A 20,206-nucleotide genomic window follows, 5' to 3' on the forward strand; every position below is an offset into this window, starting at 1 on the left:
TGTTCAGTTAAAGATATGGTATTTACATGAGTTTCTACAGACTGAGATTTCAGAGTTGGAAAGGGAACACTGAACCCACTGCATGCTAAGGCTGTTAATTTGTAGACTGATTTGGGTGCTGCAGGATCCAGACTAGGAAAATTGCCATCATTATCATCCCTTTATAAATGGCATCTTGAAAACTGTTCCATAAATTAGATTCCTTTCAAAATACTTGACTGGAATAAATGTGAGCAATTTTTAAGTCATCTCTGAGAATAGAAGGACTTGTGAGTTGTTGTCATTACTGAATATAAACAGAAAAACCAAGAAGATGCATTGTTTAGATATTTGTGACTATGTGCTCTAACAAGAAGTCAATTTATGAGTCATGTTCATGCTCCTTCTTCAAATGTCATCACACGGCTTGAGTCACTGTTCCTAAAAGTTCACCAGAGCTGGAATTCTGGTCTACAGAAGCCTGTGTTTAAGGGAGTGGTGCGGGCAAGCACCTTGGCTAAGGCAGGCAAGCTGGTTGCCAAGGGGCATGGCCAGGAGGCAAGGCTGGGCTCTCGCCCATGGGTAGTGAGGGACATGGACCAACAACTGAGGGAGAGGATCAGATCTGGAATTGGTGAGAGGGTCAGCCACAGCCTGGTGAGGCCCCAGAGAGTCCATGGGGATAAGCCAGGTGTGCAGTGAAGGCAGGGTGTCAGTCTGCATGTCAGGCTCAGGGTCAGGGAGGTGTGGGAGCAGGCACAGACAGCGCTGCGATGCAGATGCAACATAGCGGTGGACACACACCCAATGAAAGGAGAGGCATCCTCTGCACCAAGGATTCCTGGCCTGTCCAAATACCCCAACAGGGGTATTCAAGCAGCATATCCCCTTAAAGCCCTGGAAAGGCACTCAATGTCCTGCCAGTGGAGGTATGGCATTGTGTGCTCAGTTTGAGTCTTGGACACCAAATATTTGGGACATGGGCTGCTAGTGTTCTGCAGAGCAGAAAGCTTTCTCTTCTTAAGGCTGTGCATGAAAGATACTTGAGAACTTCTTGTAGCCAGAAAGTTTCAAGCAATTTACAAATGGCAAAAAATTAAGTATCAAAGACAAAAGATACTTAATAATGCATCCAATTAATTAATCTTCTGCTGTAGTAAATTGCAAATAGGTGAAAGTACTAAGAATCCAGGAGGGACCTGTGGCACATGCCCAATTTTAGTGTCACTGAAATTGCTTTGTTGCCAAAAACTAGATCTATTGGTATACTTCTAATTGTTGATACCCTATTTAATGAACCTGAGAGTGAGAAATGCTCTCAGCTAAAAGCAGTAGTAGCTGTACCTTCAAGGCTTGTTGCCTTCATTATTATTTAGTTATTTCTCTCCCTTAGTATCAGGCACAATGCCTTTATGTTATTTGGAGTAATTTCTCACTGGTATGTGGCTTCCAACAATGAAATCATATCTCACTAGCTGTGAAGATGTATGGGTAGCTTGTCTTAAAAACTCTAAACTCATGAAGTTTTTATATCTTAATACCTCAGTGTTGTTGGTTACAGTATAATGTGATCTTGTGGTGAAAAGAAAAAGAAATTGGAAAAGCAATCCTGGCAATACATAAGGAAGTTTTGGGAGAAAGATTCCAAATAGACTAACTTTCCAAACAGTGGGCAGGGCATTTTATATATCCTTGGATCTTCTAAGCGCGTGATCCAATCCTCAAGCCAACTGATGCCAATAAAAATAAGCCTACTGGAAAACAAACTCATACTGAGGCTTTATCAGGTATATATATTATATGTACCAATCTTTACAACCCCATTTGCCTCCTGGATATCCAGAACGTGAATGGGAATTATATGAGTAAGAGAAAGATGGGTCCACTCGTACCAAATACTATAGAGTTACTGTGTTTCTGTCCAATTTACACTGAGGTAAGTCATTAAGTCCTTGATTTTACATCAGTGTGAATAGATTTTTTTCATTATAAAAGTCAGTTGGGAAAATACCTCATAAAAATCAGTACAATTGCATATATACAAAACCTGTCTGATTATATGGTTACTTTCATTTCATGGTGCACTGCCTTTTAAATGAGCACTGATGTTTTATAGTAACCAGGATCTCTATATTTGAACTGAACTGAAAATTCATTCTCTCTTCTTTATAGATGACCCTCCTATTGGTATTTTATTAGAATCTTAGAGAAATATATGTTAGTTATGTCATTTTAGGAAACCTTGATGTTTAGTAACTTTATAGAGATTTGAATGTCCTTTTAGTGTATATGCTAGCTGATCTGTGATTTAGATATGAAAATAATTGAAGAGTCCCAAAAGCGATAATTGGTAACAACCAACATGGTTTTACTAATGGCAAATCACACCTAACAAATTTGGTGATCTTCTATGATAAGGGTACAGCGTTGATAAATAGGGGCAGAGCAACTGACATTGTCTGCCTGGATTTATGCAAAGGGTTTGACACTATACCATATGATATCCTTGTCTCCAAATTGGAGACACATGAATGGACCACGTGGTGGATAAAGAACTGGCTGGATGGCCACATGCAGAGTTGGTCAATGGCTCACTGTTCATGACACCAGTGACAAGTTGCGTCTCTTAACACCAGTACTGGGGCTGAGACTGTTCAAAATTTTTGTTGGTGACATGGACAGTGGGATCGAGGTTACCCTCAGCAAGTTTGCTGGGGACACCAGGCTGTGTGCTGTGTCACACTGGAGGGAAGGAATGGCATCCAGAGGGACCTTGTCACACTCAGGAGGTGAGCCCATGCAAACCTCATGAGGTTCAGCAAAGCAAAGTGGAGGATCCTACACCTGGGTCATGGCAATTCCAGACACACCTAGAGGCTGGGCAGAGAGGGACAGAGAGTAGCCCTGAGAAGGACCTGAGTGTGATGGTTGATGGACAACTCACCATGAGCCTGTAGCATGCACTCACAGCCCAGAAAGCCAATGGATTCCTGGGCTGCATCCAGAGGAGCATGGTGAGCGGGTCAAAAGAAGTGATTCTGCCCCTCTGCTCTGCTCTGGAGACCTCACCTGGAGTGGTGCATCCAGCTCTGGGGTCTCCAATATAAGAAGGCCTGGAACTGTTGGAGCAAGTCTCTCTAGACTTGCTTGTCTAGAGACTTGTGCCTCTACTCTAGAGGCACAAAGTTGATAAGAGGACTGGAGCACCTCCCTTATGAAGACAGGCTGAGAAAGTTGGGGCTGTTCAGCCTAGTGAAAGAGAAATTGCTTGGAGACCTCACAGCCGCTTTCCAGTATCTGAAGAGGGCCTACAGGGAATTTGGAGAGGGACTTTTCATCAGGAATTGTAGTGTCAGGAGAAGGAGTAATGGATAAAAATAGGAGAAATTTAAGTTAGATATTAGGAATAAATTCTTTAGTGTAGAGTGGTGAGACGCTGGAGCAGGTTATCCAGGGAGGCTGTGGATGCCCCAGTCCTGGCAGTGTTCAAGGCCAGGTTGGATGGGACTCTGAGCAACCTGGTCTACTGGAAGATATCACTGCCCATGGTAGTGGATACTTTAAGGTCCCTTCCTACCTAAACTATTTTATAATTCTGTTTTCAGTAGCCAAAGCTACTGAATAAATTCTTGAGTATAAGATTTTTTCAGATTATTAGATACTCAGGTTCCCTGCCCAACCAATGATGAGTAATTTTAGACATGAATGTGGCTAAAATTTGATTAAACTTTATTACTTGATATTTGTTGGTGTTTGAATGTCTTGTTAAACTTCTAATTTTAAACCACCTTTTCTGCTTTTTGACAATTGGCATAGTATTTTTACTTCAAGATTGTTTAGTCAGATTTCTGTAGTTTTTCCTGCATTTGAGACTCCAAAGATTCCTTCTTGAAGAAACTGCAGATCCCAAATGATTGAAAAATAATTCTGCTTGTTTGAATGTCTTATTAACTGCCTAGCCTATTCTCTTAATTTTTAATGATCAGGAAAAAAAAAAATATGTATTTAGTTTCTTGAACTGTAAAAATCCTTAAATTGGCAGAATTTCCTGTCTAAATGTTTCCTGTTATAGGCCAGCATTTCACATCAAGAAAAATAAATTCCTGAGATGATACTTATGCCATTTTAGAGCAGCCTTACCTGTGCTTGAAAGTATGCTGAGTGTAGTAATTTCAATAGCATAACCAAATATTTAATGACCTAATCATACACTTGCCAAAGGGAAACTTCATTGCAAGGAGTCGTATTCAAAGGAAAACTGGGTTTTCTGCAGCTATGGGGGTTGAGTCCCCAACAGCACAGTTCTGGGAGAAAAAAGAAAACCATAAGAAAATATTTATCTTCTCTAGTAAAAGAAATATGTATACTGAATAATCTCAGGGGGAAAAAAGGCATCATGACACTAAAGAAATATAGTTTCTGTGTTAAATCGATCATATCCCAGTTGTCGTAGTGTGAAGCTTACTGATAGATTTAGATGGAGACTATTATAAATTAAAGAAAAATTCTCTGTGAGATGTGGCAAAGAGAGAGAGAATCAATGGCACTACCAAAGACAGATATTATAAAAATCTTCTGAAGTTGCAGCCATGGAATTAATGCTTTTGTTTATTCACAAACCAATAGCTGGAAGAAAAATTGCAAATTTCTTGGCTTTCCAGGTGCATCTTTTAGTTGGAGGACGGTGGAAATGCATTTACAGTGATAGGTCAGATACTTGTGATGGTTCAGCTGCATTGCTCAAAGCATGGTACAGCGCTGACCACATTTAGCACTGGTGTGAATAGGTTGCCCCCTTTCCATCTGTGCTGCAAATCCATGTTTCTTTATAGAAGCACCCCGTGAATGTCATGATGGCATGCTCTTGGCATCAGAAGGCTTCTGCAGATGGAGTAGGAGAATGCTTTATGACTTGTGATGTAGCATGACGTATTTGTCAATGACCTTCTTCTGTAACTCCTCTGTTCTCATCTCCCTTTTTCTTTCTGTTCCAATTACTTTGAGCAGCCTCAAGAAAAAAATACCAAACCACCAAAATGAGTAAGTCCCCTGTGAAGCCATGAAATGTTTCCTCTTAATGTCATTTCATGCTTCTACATCTTAAACTCTGACCATTTTCTCCAGTGGGGAAAATGTCAAGTTTAAGTGTCAATACCACTCATTACTAACTGACCATTAGTATCTGAGTGAGAAGTAGTTACTAATACATTCCAACGACCCAATTTTCAGTGTGTGTTTGGAGAGAGTACCGGAATCATTAACTGTTCTACTTCTAAGGCATTTTCCATGAACAGTTAATTGTTTTCTAATCAAACAGTTTGAAAAAGAAAAAGACTGCAATGTCATTACTACTCAATTTGCTGACATGCTACTCTTCACCTACAGACTGGTGCACCAAGATGGAAGCCTGCCTGACATAACTATGATGAATCTAACAGCCAGCAGAGAAAAGGAAGAGGATAAAATGCTGGAAGAGGCTGGTGAGAAAAGAATGGAAGAGCCAGAGGGGGAGGGAGGGAAAGGGAGGGTCAAAAAAGGAAAAGAAGAAGAGAAGGACGATGAGGATAAAGAAGATGATGATGATGATGACAATGAAGACAATCAATCAGAGGAAGAAGAAACTACAGGTAAGCTCTACAGCTGCAAATTTTTCTTTCCTCAATCTTAATTAATAATGTCAATAGGTGGTTTGTTTTTGGTCTTCCCTGTTAACTTCAATCACCAGATTTTCCTTCTAGTTTCACATGCAGCCTCTGTTAAAGAGCCTGAACTGAGCAGATGGCTACTTGTCAATTATTCAACAGGCTACAGGCTCTTCTTGGGAAAAAGTGTACTGTAGGGTGCTGAGAAGAAGAAACCAACAGAAATCCAGTGCCCATTTCTTCTGGGTGGTCTGGGTTAGATTATTTGAAGGCTACCCCAAATCCCAAGTACTTCTTTAGAGTGAAATCTCCTTACAACACAGAAAATAATACACATACATATTTAATACCTGATACTGCATGCTTTCAAGGCACCTCGTCCCAGGAGTCCCAATGGCTTTGCTTCATTATTCATGTGCACATTAGTGTCGTATTTTTCACTTCTGAATATGGAAAATGTAATTGATGCCAGATGAACGTAAAAAAAGCTTAAGGGCAGACATGGGTATGGATTATACTATCATTCTTGATATTGTTATTATGACCTTCTAAAATGAATTATTGCAATAAATCAGTTTATATTATGAGCCAAAAGTGAAACTAGGAAAGAGCACTTAACACTCAAGGAAGATGTATCCTTTGGAAAGGACCTTACTACAAATTTAGTTACTCATGATTATAATCACAGGACAGTGACACCTAAATAGGGAGAAGACCTTTGTCAAGGCAAAATGGCAGCACATCAGGCTTAGCAGCCCTAAGGAATCAGGGAATCATTCTTAAGATCATTGAGTCCAATCATTAACCCAGCACTGCCATATCTACCACTAAACCATGTCCCTAAATGCCACACCTATACATCTTTTAAATGCCTCCAGGGATGGTGACTCCACCACTTCCCTGGACAGCCTGTTCCAGTGCCTGAACCTCAGCTGAAGCAACTTACCTTTCTTGGCTGGAACAGCTGTCATCACAGAGGAAACCTTTATTAGCCAGCCTTCATACTGTCTGTGAGGGGTGAGGGGATCTGCTACACTCCAGCCATCCCAGCTTGTTGGAAGGGCTTTGGGAAAGAGACCAGCTGGTGGACATTACTCTGTGCAGTGAGTCATGCAAGCAGGGAAGTGGGGAGCTGCAGCCGGTGTTGCTTAGAATAGCACAAGGGGATCCATCTTAAAGCTGCACATGACATTTATTTCTACTGGGGTTATACCGTTTTTACACAGCTATGTGGCCAGAGCTTTGACATTAAACATGTTCATGTGTGCTTCAGACTCCACTACAGAGTGTTGTACAATCTTTCAGTGGATGCAGTCAAGCCTGTATTTTATTCCCTGTGTGTGTGTTGCCTGGCCATGCTAGACAGAGCTCCTTATCTGCCTGCTCCGCTTAACTGGCACTGTCTGGATACATCTTGCACGATGCAAGACTGCAAATGAAAACAAATGCAATGAAAGAATGAGTGAGAACATCTAACTCTGTAAAGACCTCCCTTAAATACTCTCATTGTGCTTATAAAAACACATGTAGGATTAGAGTTCTGTAGCTCAATTAATTTCTCAAGTTTAATTACGTGCTTACAGAATTCACATCACTCAGCATTTTTATTAGGATTTTCTAAGTTGTGTTTGGAGAAAAAACACAAAAGGAAAAATTGGAATTTAGTTGTGAGGTATTCCAGAAGTCTGCTTTTTCACACAAAAGTGCATGTGTTCTTCACACAAATATGCATGAGTAACCATCTTGGTGTGCTTTACATATAAAATAAAGTGATAATTTGAAATAATTTCATAAAGAAGGTGGTAACTCCTTTGCATTTTTACCAGCTTAGACAATGATGTGATTTGGTATCACTTGCAAATGTTTCCATCTCTGATATGAAGAATGTTCTCACAGCATGCAAAATCTCTCCTAATCTCCAAAATGCTTTTGAAACCCTGAATACAGTGTGAAAACTCTATACTAATATGTACCAGCCAGATGAAACAGTTTTATAGCCAGCCCACAAGCAAAGTGGTCACTTAGAGAGCACTGTTCAGCAAATGTATTCTCATGTACACTCACATGTAACAGGTGATGCCACAAGCTTGCTCACTGGAGTACTATCTGGGAGGCTGGCTTTTCTAGCCAAACACCCCTATGAAAGGATACTTTCACCCAACTTCATGATCTCCACTTGATAAAGCTTTTTTGACAGAGGGAAATATTTGACTGGGCTACAGTTTGCCTTTCTTGATTTAGATGTCCTGTGAAGGCACAGGTCACACTCTAAAAGGCTGTGCTGTTTTCAAGGCATTGTTTAGATAATAATGAAATCTAGTTCATTAGATAATTCTGAAGTTTAGATAATTCTGAAATCTAAAACTGTCCACATTAAATTGTCTCAACTCTTGTGACAGGAATCCAAGTCCTAGAGTGCATGGATTTCTTCCAGTCTGGCTGAAAAGCTTTCTGAGTAGTAGTAGTAGTAGTAGTAGTAGTAGTAGTAGTAGTAGTAGTCTGTGCTTTCTGAAAATAGGCTGAATCCATAGCTTCCAACATCAAAAAAATTTTATTTTTCTGAGCTGGAAAAGGACCAGGACTGGAATTAGTTCTTGAGTGAGATCTCTAAACTTAGGTCCAAAAATACTGGAGGACAAGAGTCCAAAAAGAGCTCTGATGAGAGGAATAAAAGCAAAATTGGCAAGGGAGGCCACCACTGCTGCTTTTGAAGTGCAGAATCTTTCCAGAGAATGTGGATCAGAAGGGAAAACACCCCAGCTAAGTGGGCTTCAACCCCACTTTTAGTTAGTTCATCACGGATCTGTGCCTTTATCCTCTATCTTATCTTACTCTAAGGCTTAGAAGAGAGGCAGAAAGATCATTGTTGTCTAGTGGAGTATTCCATTTCATAGAGCCCTTCTGGTTTTGTCCTTACAATGGTTCTGCTTGAACATCCCTGCAGACTTGAGGAACAAGTGGCATCTGGTGATCGACCGCCTTACAGTGCTGTTTTTGAAATTCCTGGAGTATTTTCACAAGATGCAAGTCTTTATGTGGTGGCTGTTGGAGCTTCACATCATCAAAATTGTTTCCTCTTACATCATCTGGGTCACAGTGAAAGAGGCAAGTAAACATCCACTGTAAACTCTTACACATCATGCCACATCTGCCATGTGGTTGCACACCCAGGTGTAGGGAGAGGGCTTCCTCCTGTCAGACCTCACTGAAATTGTGGGATCCAGATGGGTTTGTTCACCTACTGGGAACCTGCCTTGACATCTTCCACATTCTCTCTGTTTCAAGAGTCTCGGCCCCCTTTTCTCCAGGTAATACCTTTTCTCCAGGTATTAGTCCAATTCTTTGGATTTAAGAGATGTACTGTCTCTCCTGCTCAAACTGTCTGTGGGTACCATCCAAAGATGGAAGGCACAGAAAAGGACTGGGAAGGTAAAGGTAGAAAATTGCTTAAACTTGATCTGGTGCTTAAGAAACAAGAATGTGGAACTATGCCTGAAGAAAAAGGGAGCCACACTTTCAGCTGTGCTTTGGTGTGGGCAGTGTGAGTTCTGTATGTGACATAGCCATTTCATGAACAGGACAGTAAGACAGGATTCACTAAAAACAAAAAGATATCACTTTTCTGGTTTGTTTTTTTGTTTGTGGGGGAAAAGTCAAGAGGATGAAGGTCTCTCATCACATGGATCTGTGTCATCTCTTCTTTGTTTCATGAGTACTAAAGCAGCAGAAGCTGCATGTGGTTCATTATATTTCACATCTGTTGATAAGGAAGATTGGAGTTTTGTGGCTGTAATGGTATTAATATTATGTAGGTGGTAAATATCTTCCTAAACCAATTGTAAAGTTCTTCCTTCTTCACTATGCTACTTTGTGTCTGTGTTACTGTGGGTATTGTTGTAATTTATTTTTTCAGTATTTTCCTCAAAGTTTCTGCATGACCCTTTCTTTTGAATATTTTTTTTTACCTACTGTGGAAAAGGTAAAACTTTCTCAGTTCTTTTGTTACTCTATGTAATTTCTGTACTGTTTTTGTGCTTTCAGGTGTCTCTGCTTAACTTTGTGTTTTTAATTGCCTGGGCTCTTGCTTTGCCATATGCTCAGTTTCGCCCACTGGCATCAAGTATCTGCACTGTGTGGACATGTGTAATAATTGTCTGCAAAATGTTGTATCAGCTCACATCTATTGATCCCAAGGACTTTTCCAGAAACTGTACATTGGTGAGTACAAATGCATATAAAAAAGGTTTGACTGCTGTCTACTTCAGTGAAGGAGAGCCCAAAGGAAGCATGTCAACTACAAAAATAACAGTTCACCTGATGTATTATTGTTGATTAACATACCCTTCCCAATCACTCTTAAAGTAATGTTTTATAACCATTGCATTTTCTTTTTAGCCAGGAGAGAACGAAACTAAAGTCAATTTAGAAGAACTGAAAACCTCAGTGCTCTACAGTGGGCCAGTCGATCCTTCGGAGTGGGTTGGATTGAGAAAGTCTAGTCCCCTTCTTGTGTACTTAAGGGTAACTTCTTTGTTGTCTGTATTCAGATACCTTCTTATTTGTGATGAAAATATCATGTCTTTGAAATAAATAATTTGTCACACACACAAAAAAATGTAATGCAAACCATTGATAATAGGGAAGTACACGGGGAAAGAGGCAACAGAAAACCACATCTGTTACACAGAACATTTCCAGAAGGGATTCAGTACCAATTAAGTTATTCTTTCATGTAGAATTATCACTTTTGGACTCTACCATCTGTTAAAAGCTTTTTAAGAAATGTGATATTTAAGAACTCTAAGTAATGAAGAGATACATGGCTTTCAGGTGCCAAAGGACTGATGGGTCTAATTGGAGTAATTGTCCTGAATGACAGTGTGTGCTAGAAGTTAATTTTTCTAAGTGCTTATTCCTTAGCCACAGTTTAGAAAATATAAAGAGTTAAGAGACTTCAAACACTAGTAAATGGATGTCTTTTGTTTTTCTTCTTGATTTTGGTTGATGCCTGTGAGCAATGTTTTATTATTCCTGTCTTGATTAAAAAACTTTACTTACAGTGAAAATGTGCCAAGTCCTGGGGAAAAACATATCTGTTATTAATTTAAAGAATCTCTGACAATCTACATACACAGTTTAAGGTTGAGAAAAAATATAAAAATCCCAGTGGCACCTGTTTCAGGAGTCTCTTGTCCCAAATATTTCTCAAAGAATAGAGATCTAGAGTTTTCCACTTCTGCTTCAGTTATGACTTCCTTGAGGAACTTTCTCTGAGCTGGTCTTTTTACCAGATTTTGCACTTATTTAGTACCTCTCTTCTATTGAGTATAGGACAGATCTCCCTCCTGAGATAAATAAAAAATCAATTCATAGCCACCCTTGACTGTGTCCTAGTCAATCTGGCTTTGGGATGGAAGGAGCTGTGCCTGAGAGAAGACTGACAGATAGACTGTTCATGTGAAAGACTGCCTAGGTTAAATTTGCTATACCCAACATCCTTGTTTTGGAAAGTTAGTGCTTGACAGCTAAACCTCTATGGATTATTTTTGTGTATGTTTGTGTCTTCTATCTCCTGCAAAACAAAACCTGATACCTTAAGAGAATCTATGAAATGTGAGAGGGCATGTTGACATTTTCCTTCCCTTCATTTCCACAACTATTTTTTACTACAGTATTTTTTAATTAATGTCTTTATATGTGTCTTCTGGATATCTGTATGATTCTTCAAAATCCAAGAATTGGTGTGAACCTTAATTTGTTTCAATCATAGTAGCTGGGAATAGGTGCCAGTGCATTTTGGAGTGCAGAAGTCCTCAGTGATAGCATCAATTTGAATATTAATGGGTTTATACTTATCACAAAATTTTATAGCTTCTTGTGGCTTTGACTTTTATTTAAAATTCTCCTGATTGTGTCTCCCATAGAATAATTTACTAATTTATTTAAAATTCTCCTGATTGTGTCTCCCATAGAATAATTTACTGATGTTGGCTATTCTGGCCTTTGAAGTTACTATCTACCGTCACCAAGAATACTACAGATGTCGAAATAACCTCACCGCACCTGTGACTAAAACCATTTTCCATGATATTACAAGAGCACATCTGGATGATGGACTTGTAAACTGTGTCAAGTATTTCATAAACTACTTCTTCTATAAGTTTGGTTTGGAGGTAAATAAGCATTACTTTTCTTTAGATTAACATTCCAAACCTTTTGAATGTGTTATTCCTGAATAGTAGCTTGGGTTGTGTTTGACATCTAGAGGCTTATTAGTCATCATTCATGTTAGTCATCTCTGTTCCCTTACCTTGTCTGTTTGTTCATGTGCACATGAAATGTACTTTCAAAGAATCTTTCCATAAATAGTGATTGTTCACAATTTTCTATGCCTATCTGACGGAGGCAACTCCCAGAGTAATGCATCCTAAATTTAATTATAATGATACTCTTGACCTATCTTTTAAACATTACTGCCACTATGATCAATGGAGTAAACTGTTCACAGCCATCTGAGGATTAAGAATGAATAAAAATTTTAAAAGCCCAGCAAGTTATTTCCTTTGGGAAATAATTTTAAATCATTCTAATCTGGGGAGAGAGAAAGTCAAAATAGCATAGTGCGCTGAATAAATGAAGTTTTCACAAAGTTTCAAAACATGTTTCATGGAACTGAGTGAAGGGACTGCTTTCAGTGAAACCAGAGAACAGAAATGCTGAAATGCAGAGCCTTTAGAATAATGGAAAACTGAAGCTTTCTTGCAGAAATTGAATTTGTCTATCACTGATAGAAGCTGTGTGGTCCAAATGCCTTGTCCGTTTCCTACATGAGGACATGTTTAAATTGTACCAGTCTTAATAGTTCCTCTTCCACATCTATACATCCTATCAAAATATGTGACTATGCAATATGTTCTTTGCTTGGCTTGGCAACAATTAAACATTCCACACACTAGGTGTTGTGACAAGGCTCTTTCCTTCTGGTATCTTTAGATATCACATAATGGAAACCTGCTCTAGACACAAGATTATCAAAACTTTGGGTCTTTGGGTGGAGTGGTGGAAATTGCTGTTGGAGCATGTTGGTTTGCACAGGGTTCCTGCAGTCAGATGAAGACACATCCAGGCATTTTGTCAGGATCCACAATAATTCATTATTGCTGTACTGACTGGTCATGAGATTGTAAAAGTTGTTTATGTTTCTTTACTTTGTTTCCAGACCTGTTTTCTTCTATCAGTCAATGTAATTGGTCAAAGGATGGATTTTTATGCAATGATTCATGCTTTCTGGCTGATTGCTGTGTTGTATCGACGTAGGAGAAAAGCTATTGCAGAGATCTGGCCAAAATATTGCTGTTTTCTAACATGCATCATTACATTCCAATACTTCCTTTGCATTGGCATCCCACCTGCTCCTTGTAAAGGTAAGGACACCCTTTATGTAAAATTACTGCTTGTTGCTTTTATAGAAAAAATGCTGGAAAGTTGGGAAGTGTTCTGAAGAAAAGGATTAAGTAATTGTTATGAAGTACTGATTGAATTTTTGCATGCTCCTGCCACACAGACTATCCATGGAGAAGTGGCAATGCCAACTTCAACTCCAACATCATAAAGTGGTTATACTTTCCAGACTTCATTGTGAGACCAAACCCTGTCTTCCTTGTGTGTAAGTATTTTAGCACATTGTTATAAAGTGTTTATATATCCTTTGCTTAAATCATCTCTACAGTGGAATTTGAAGCCAGCCTTTCATTTACACTTCAGCAGCAAGATGACAGATTTTTTGGGTGATTGAATACTAAACATGGCTTTGAATGTAGTAGAAAAATCCACAGAGTTAGTAATTTTTGCATCTGCTTTTCCTGTATCCCTTTTAAAATAATTCAATGTAAAAATGTATGAATATTTCCCCTTTTTCCATTTATTTCTCCATAGAAGTCATAGACAATGACAGGTAAAAAAACCTAAATGCATTAGTACATTTCAATTCAGAGTTGATTGCATTGAAAACCACTCAGTCTTGGAGGTTCAAAGTGTGGGAAAACAGTCTGGTAACTACATTAGGATACATCACAACTCTCCTTACACCTATGCTGATGACTGAATTTTTCCTTGCAATCACTACTTTCTCCTAGATGACTTCATGCTGCTTCTGTGTGCATCCTTGCAAAGGCAGACATTTGAGGATGAAAATAAAGCTGCAGTACGAATCATGGCTGGAGACAATGTGGAAATTTGCATGAACCTTGATGCAGCATCTTTTAGCCAGCATAATCCTGTTCCTGACTTCATCCACTGCCGGTAAAAACTGGATCTTAAACACTTGGAAAATACACAGTGCTTCTTTTTCACAAAGTTCACTAGGCTAAAAGTCATTCTCATAGCTTCCAGTTTTACTTGGAATTTGTATCCATGTATGTTCCCATCTAACATACTGCTGTATGAGAGAGCAGATAGTTAATTTCTGGGTATTCAGCATCTGGTTTAGAACAGGGTGGATGCAAACACATCTTCCTAAAACTGATGATTGCTTTAAGTGCTCTCCAGAGAAGTTCAGTGATAAATTTGCCTGAAAGCCTGCATTCACAGAATCATAGACTTGTTTAGTTTGGAAAAGACCTTTAAGATCATCATGTCCCACCACTGTCTTGGACAACCAACACATTGCAAAACATTCACCTTTAGGTCACAAGTTCCTGCATACTATCTGTGCACATGTAGATTTAGAAAGTTTGAGAAAAAAGAGTAGTTTGACTGTTAGATTAATCTAACCCTCTCTATTTCCAACTCCAGGAAAAATCTTCGTACTCAAATCTGAGTTTCCCTCCATGAATGCCCAGTAGGGCAGCATTTATGGTGGACTTAACTGCTCTGCTGTTTTTCCCCCAAACATAGACATGTTAGCAAGAATCCATCGTAGTCTGCAGTTTCCCATGTATGTATTTAATGCCAAAAAGTCATCAGTTGTGTCCTGTGCAGTTGTTGTCTGAGCACAATCAAAATAATACTCTAAGAGACTGTTCCATTGTGTGATCATTTCAGAAAACACAGATTAGCTCAGCTCTTCTGAATTGATCTGGGCATGCTCTTATTTGAATTTGTCTCTGAAAGTTAGTGCAGTATCACAAGAGTAAATGGGAAGAGTAAGATTTCTTAGCTATGATGTTCTATCAGACTTGATCTGTGAATGCATGTTACCAACAGATGTCTAAGTATGACAGGATTTCAAAAATGTCTAGAACTAATGTCCGTAAGAGTCCTTCTTTTGGTGACAGACTTATTTCTTTTACCAATCAAGTGGTATCACTGGAAGTCCTACCCAAGGTCTTTAGGATGATCCTGCTATTTCTGTTACATTGAAACATTCAATTGACTCATTTGTCCAGAGATTTATAGTTGCTACTGGGCAAAGGTTGAGCAGTTCTCCCCCTTGAGAATTTCCAGTCTACTCAGTGCTCTAGATTCAGTAACATAAGCAGGAAGGGAGAAATATTATTCTTTCTTCAAAAGGCTTCATCAAATGAGAATGCTTTCTAAAAGATAGCTAACAAATAGGGCTTGGTTGAGGAAATGTAGTGGAGATTGCCTGGGTTTTTCTCTTGCCATTGAAGTTGTGTCCATCTTAGCAAAGGCTGATGCAGCAGTTGTATTGGGCACAGTGGTGTGTTTAGTCACTGGTAAAAACCATCACTGGTTCCTGACAGAAAGATCAAATTTTCCTCCCTAAGTCCAGAAAAAAATAATTCTGAAGAAAACTCATTGCTGACGGGAATGTGTTTTAAAGCTGTCTTCGGAAGAGAAAAAGACAAGAAAATCACTGTTTTTCAAACAGCCTCTTTTGGGATCTTTTCAATGTTCTCTGGAATCTGATTGGTAATTCTAATCATCTGTATAAGATATACCCATATGGAAAAACATGAAACTTTGAAACACAGAGGGTATTTGAAGATTTTGGGTGGTAATCAGAATCAGGAAAGCAAAGTTCAAGCTGAACTGGCCTTCTGCCCCTCCGCAATCCTTAGGGTTGATTTCTGTGGTTTGAATTATGTGCATGGGATGCATCAACTTGAAGCCATTGGACAGGACATCCACTCAGACACACTGCTGGGTGTGTGCTGACCAAGGAGACCTGTGGAGAGGTTATAAACAATATGCAACCATTTAATTGGGAGTTTGCTGCATGTATTGGGAAGTAGGTAATGTTAGTGACTGAGAGTACAAAAACCCCCAGAAAATCAAAGAACCCATTAGTGGAGGTGAGCTGAACAAATGAACTGCAATTGCTTTATATTTGTTCCATCTAAATGTCAAAAATCTGTGAAACCATTTCATGTGACAGTTTTATGCTGTGTGAATAAGGAGAAGAAGGAAAACAAGGCAGAGAAAGAGAAAAGAACGGGGATATTTTTGTCTGAAAAATGAATCATGAATTACTAGAAAACCCATGAATTAACACATTCAGGAACAAAAGATATTCCTTTTTATAATATCTTTTCTTGTAGATATTTGGGCAGGGAATCCTGGAATCATAGACTGATTTGCATTGAAATAGAAGGGACCTTCCATTTCAAAGAAAGATCATCTAATTCCAACCTTGCTAGCAAGAGTAGTGCCATCTTCCACTAGACCAGGTTGGGCATCCACAACTCCAGGTGACCTGTTCCAGTGCCTCATTACACTCTGAGTAAAGAATTTCTTCCTAATATCTAATCTAAATCTCTCCTCTTCTAGCTTAAAACCCTTCCCCTTGTTTTATCCCTGTATCCCTGTGTAAATACTTCTCTCCTTTTTTTATAGGACACCTTTAATTACTAGAAGAACTTAATGTGGTCTCACCAGAGATTTCTCTTCTCCAGGCTGAACAACCTCAACTCTCTCAGCCTTTCCTTATAGGAGAGGTGCTCTGGCCATGTTCTTGGACCTCCTCTGGGCTCACTCTAACAGACTGAGGACCCTAGACCTTTACACAGTACTCCAGATGGTATCTCACAAGGGTGAAGTAGAGTGGGAGAATCACCCCCCTTGGCGTCTTTTGAGATAACCCAGGATGCAGCTGGCTTTCTGGGATGTGAGTGCAAATTGTCAGCTCATGTCCAGCTTTTCATTGATGAGAAGTCCCAAGTCCTTCTCATCAGGGCTGCTGTCAATAAATTCCTCTCCCAGTCCATGCTTATGTCTGGGATTTCCTTGACTCAGATGCAGGACATTGCACTTGGACTTGTTCAATTTTATGAGGTTCATATGGGCCCACTTCTCAAGCTTTCCCAGATGGCATCCCATTCTTCTGTTGTGCCAAGTGAATCATTCAGCTTGGTGCCATCTGCAAACCTGCTGAGGGTGCACTTATTCCCACTCTCTGTGTCACTGATGAAGATATTGAGGAGCACCTGTCCCAGGACAGATCCCTGAGAGACACCACTTGTTACCTGCCTCCATCTGGACATAGAGCCATTGTCCCCAACTCTTGCTGCATCCATTCAGCCAGTTCTGTATGCATTGAATAGTCCATTTGTCAAATCCATGTCACTGCAGTCTAGACAGTCAAGGATGTTGTGTAGGACCATCTTGAAGATTTAACAAAAGTCCAGGCAGATTACATTTCTCTGTCTGTTGACCTTATAGAGTGTTGCAGTCATTCTATCATAAAAAAGCCACCAGAGTGGACAGGTATAATTTTCCTTAAGTGAAGCCATGCTAGGATCATCTTCTTGTCTTGCATATGCCTTAACATTGCTTCCATGACGACCTGCTCCATGATCTTCCCAAAGACAGAGGGAAGGCTCACTCATCTGTAGTTTTACAGGTCTTCCTTCCACCCCATCTTAAGCTATAACTTGTCTTTTTTTTGTTTTTGTAGGGTTTTTTTGTAGTGTTAGCTGCATTAATGTGTAATGAGAACATGTAGGAAGATGTCCCTAAGTATAAACAGACCTTCTTTTAGTAGGAACTGCATAATAGTCCTTATGTTTTTCAAGGTATCTTACCTTTCTTTGAGCTCTTAAGTGTCTCTTTCAGTGCTTTCACTACAATATAGATTATCCCAGACTTTCAATTACATTAATTTTGAGAGATTACAGTGCACACATGCAATCCTAAATGCCTAATTTGCTTCAAAGAAGTACCAGTAGATAGACCAATAGATGACAGTACCTTAAGGTGACTGAATATTTTATTAGGAGTTAGAAATCTTTAGAAGGACTCTCAAGCTCTGGGTAATCCACTGAAGATTTACCTCAGAAGTAAATGTGTGTATCTGGCCTCCATTCAAGACAATTTGGATCTGAAAGGGCTTTGTCTAAAAACATTTCTTAAGCTTTTCAAGAGAAGTTTGAGAACGGTCTAAACATTTAGTAGTATGGACAAGAACTTGGTTCAAACCTTATCCAAGCAGGTGAAATTAATAATGGCATTTCTCCAAAAGTCAGTCAGAAAGAGCCAAACAGTAAGAGAAGACAACCTGGTTATGAATAAATTATGAAGCGGAAGAAAAAAAAAATTATGCTTGGTATTCTTGTGTTTTCTGAGAAGCCTGATGTGTATTTACTGCTATGTAAAAGAATGGCAGCTGCAGACCAAAGCACCCTTTCTGAAGTGTCATTTTGCTTGAGAAGATACTACTTAGTCACTGTTCTGGTAGACATGGATAAAAAACTTTTAACTGCAACATAAACAATGGCAGAAGAAGAACATATTTCCAAAATGCTTCATTTTCTTCTCTCTGGAGAAATACTTGAGTTCAACATTGATAAATAGTCTAAGTAAGAGATTTCCTGAAATTTTCTTGTCTTTCCACCCCCAAATTTCCCAGGGGACATGTGCTTGACCCCAAAGGAGTGCACATCCAAAGGACTTTGAAACAGAAATAAGAACAAAGAATAGAAATAGGAGCTTTTAGAATGACACAGGATTTAAAGTAACCTCACTGAGGATAATCCTTTCCCACAGTCTCTAATGCTGGAAAATTCTCATTTCAGTTCCCAAGCAGTTTTCAGACATTCTCTTAGACATTTTCAGGAGGAAAAAAGCTTGGGATTTTAATCTGCTTTTTTCCACTTAGAAGCAGAAAGAGTCATTGAACTGTCTTTTTTAATACCTGTCCTCTGGGAAACATCATGAGGGGAGTCAGGTAAAGTGTCTGAAAGGCAGCTGTAATGCCAGTTTTGGAACTGTGCTCCAACTTAGGTTAGTGAGATAGGACCTGCAAATGAACATTACAAGCTTCCTGTCATATTTAAAGCAGATAAACATTCCGTTGCTAAAAAAATGAGCTTTAACAAATAACACAGTTGTGAATTTGGGTATTTTTAAGGTGGATACAAGCATGAAGGAAGGACTTCACTGGTAAGAAAGTAATCATAAAAGAATATCAGTTCCTTGAGAGGGTTTAACAAAAATAGTAGGAACTAAGACCTGTGGGATCCACGACACTGGATTTGAAGAAGTCCATTGAAATAAGGGGGCTAGTTCTCAAAAGATTAGGTGAAATTGGCAGAGGGAAAATTAACAAAACTCCCTTCTGAAAGCTAACATAGAACTCCAGGGGGAGGGTTTGAAGATAGAAGCTGGGTGGGGAACATTAGCAATGTTGAGAATAGAAGGGGAAACAAGCTCTGATGCAGGGTCACACAGGCTGCTAAGAGTGTGAGGAACAGGAGATGGAAGAAAGAAGAAATTTGGGAGTAGGTGAAGCTGACTGAACACATATGTATAGGGACAGTATGTCATCAGAGGAAGGCTACAGGAGGAGCCTTGGGGTTATATGAAGGTGAGTATCACACTCAAAGCAGGGGGCTGCTAGGGAAAAACAGTGGAACTGCCCAACAGCAGCTCCTCCAGCATGAGGAACCCTTCAGCTGCATCCACCACCAAAAAAGGCTTTCACCACTGTGTAAGCAGAAGTGTGTTCTTCCCCTAAATTTCAAGGCAGAACATTTGGCTGAGGACAAATACCTTTCCTGAGAGGGATTATTGGCTGCAGCATCGGCATCTCTTGGTGCCTGCAGGCAGAGGTCCAGGCACTGGGCTGGTCATAGCCAAACACATTGTGTAGCATGCCAGGAAAACAGCTGCACCTAGAGCAATCTCTGCAACAGGCTGCATTGTATTACAGTTAAAAATTCATTCCTGTGGAAATAAAATATTGAAACAGTCATGGTAAGACCAATAAAACTTCAGAAAATAAAAGCAGACAATTTGATATAGAGAGCCATCTGAAGTTAAAATAGCTTTGATGGATGTATGGAATGAACTTCAGACTTTGTCTTCCTCGGTTTTGAGCAAATTGATACGGTAATTTTTTCCAAAATGTTATCCAGAGTATTAGTGGGTTCTATTAATGACATGGTTGGAAAATCAGTGGGTTTTATTTCTCATTAATCTTTTGGTTTTTTTCTGTGTAATTTCTCATTCAGAGGCTGTCATGCTGTAGTCAAAGCCATAGTTGGATGCTTTTGGTGCACTGGTGTAGTGGCTAATCTTACTCAGATGTGTGTCTGTGTTCTTAGCCTCCTGCTGCACCCTCCCACCTTTCTGCATTCATCACACCAGCACTGAGTGGGTTTGGAGGCTAATTGGGCAGAAAAGTA

General features: G+C 39.4%; 1 protein-coding gene across 12 annotated transcripts in view; it reads left to right on the forward strand.

Annotated features, from left to right (window-relative positions):
• The window catches only part of PIEZO2 (piezo type mechanosensitive ion channel component 2), a 286,911-nt gene that overhangs the window by 210,215 nt on the left and 56,490 nt on the right, over positions 1–20,206 (forward strand). For 8 of the 12 annotated variants that reach the window (XM_074548447.1, XM_074548409.1, XM_074548364.1 and 5 more), the window contains 9 exons: positions 4,987–5,019; positions 5,365–5,606; positions 8,566–8,726; positions 9,663–9,839; positions 10,017–10,142; positions 11,594–11,794; positions 12,841–13,045; positions 13,186–13,287; positions 13,757–13,922. In XM_074548447.1, coding sequence (XP_074404548.1) covers positions 4,987–5,019; positions 5,365–5,606; positions 8,566–8,726; positions 9,663–9,839; positions 10,017–10,142; positions 11,594–11,794; positions 12,841–13,045; positions 13,186–13,287; positions 13,757–13,922 — 1,413 coding nt within the window. The remainder of the gene's footprint in view (positions 1–4,986; positions 5,020–5,364; positions 5,607–8,565; positions 8,727–9,662; positions 9,840–10,016; positions 10,143–11,593; positions 11,795–12,840; positions 13,046–13,185; positions 13,288–13,756; positions 13,923–20,206) is intronic. The other 4 variants (XM_074548378.1, XM_074548437.1, XM_074548425.1 and 1 more) reach the window with 1 other exon arrangement.

Source organism: Zonotrichia albicollis, chromosome 1 (genome assembly GCF_047830755.1).
Source record: "Zonotrichia albicollis isolate bZonAlb1 chromosome 1, bZonAlb1.hap1, whole genome shotgun sequence".
Taxonomy (NCBI): domain Eukaryota; kingdom Metazoa; phylum Chordata; class Aves; order Passeriformes; family Passerellidae; genus Zonotrichia; species Zonotrichia albicollis.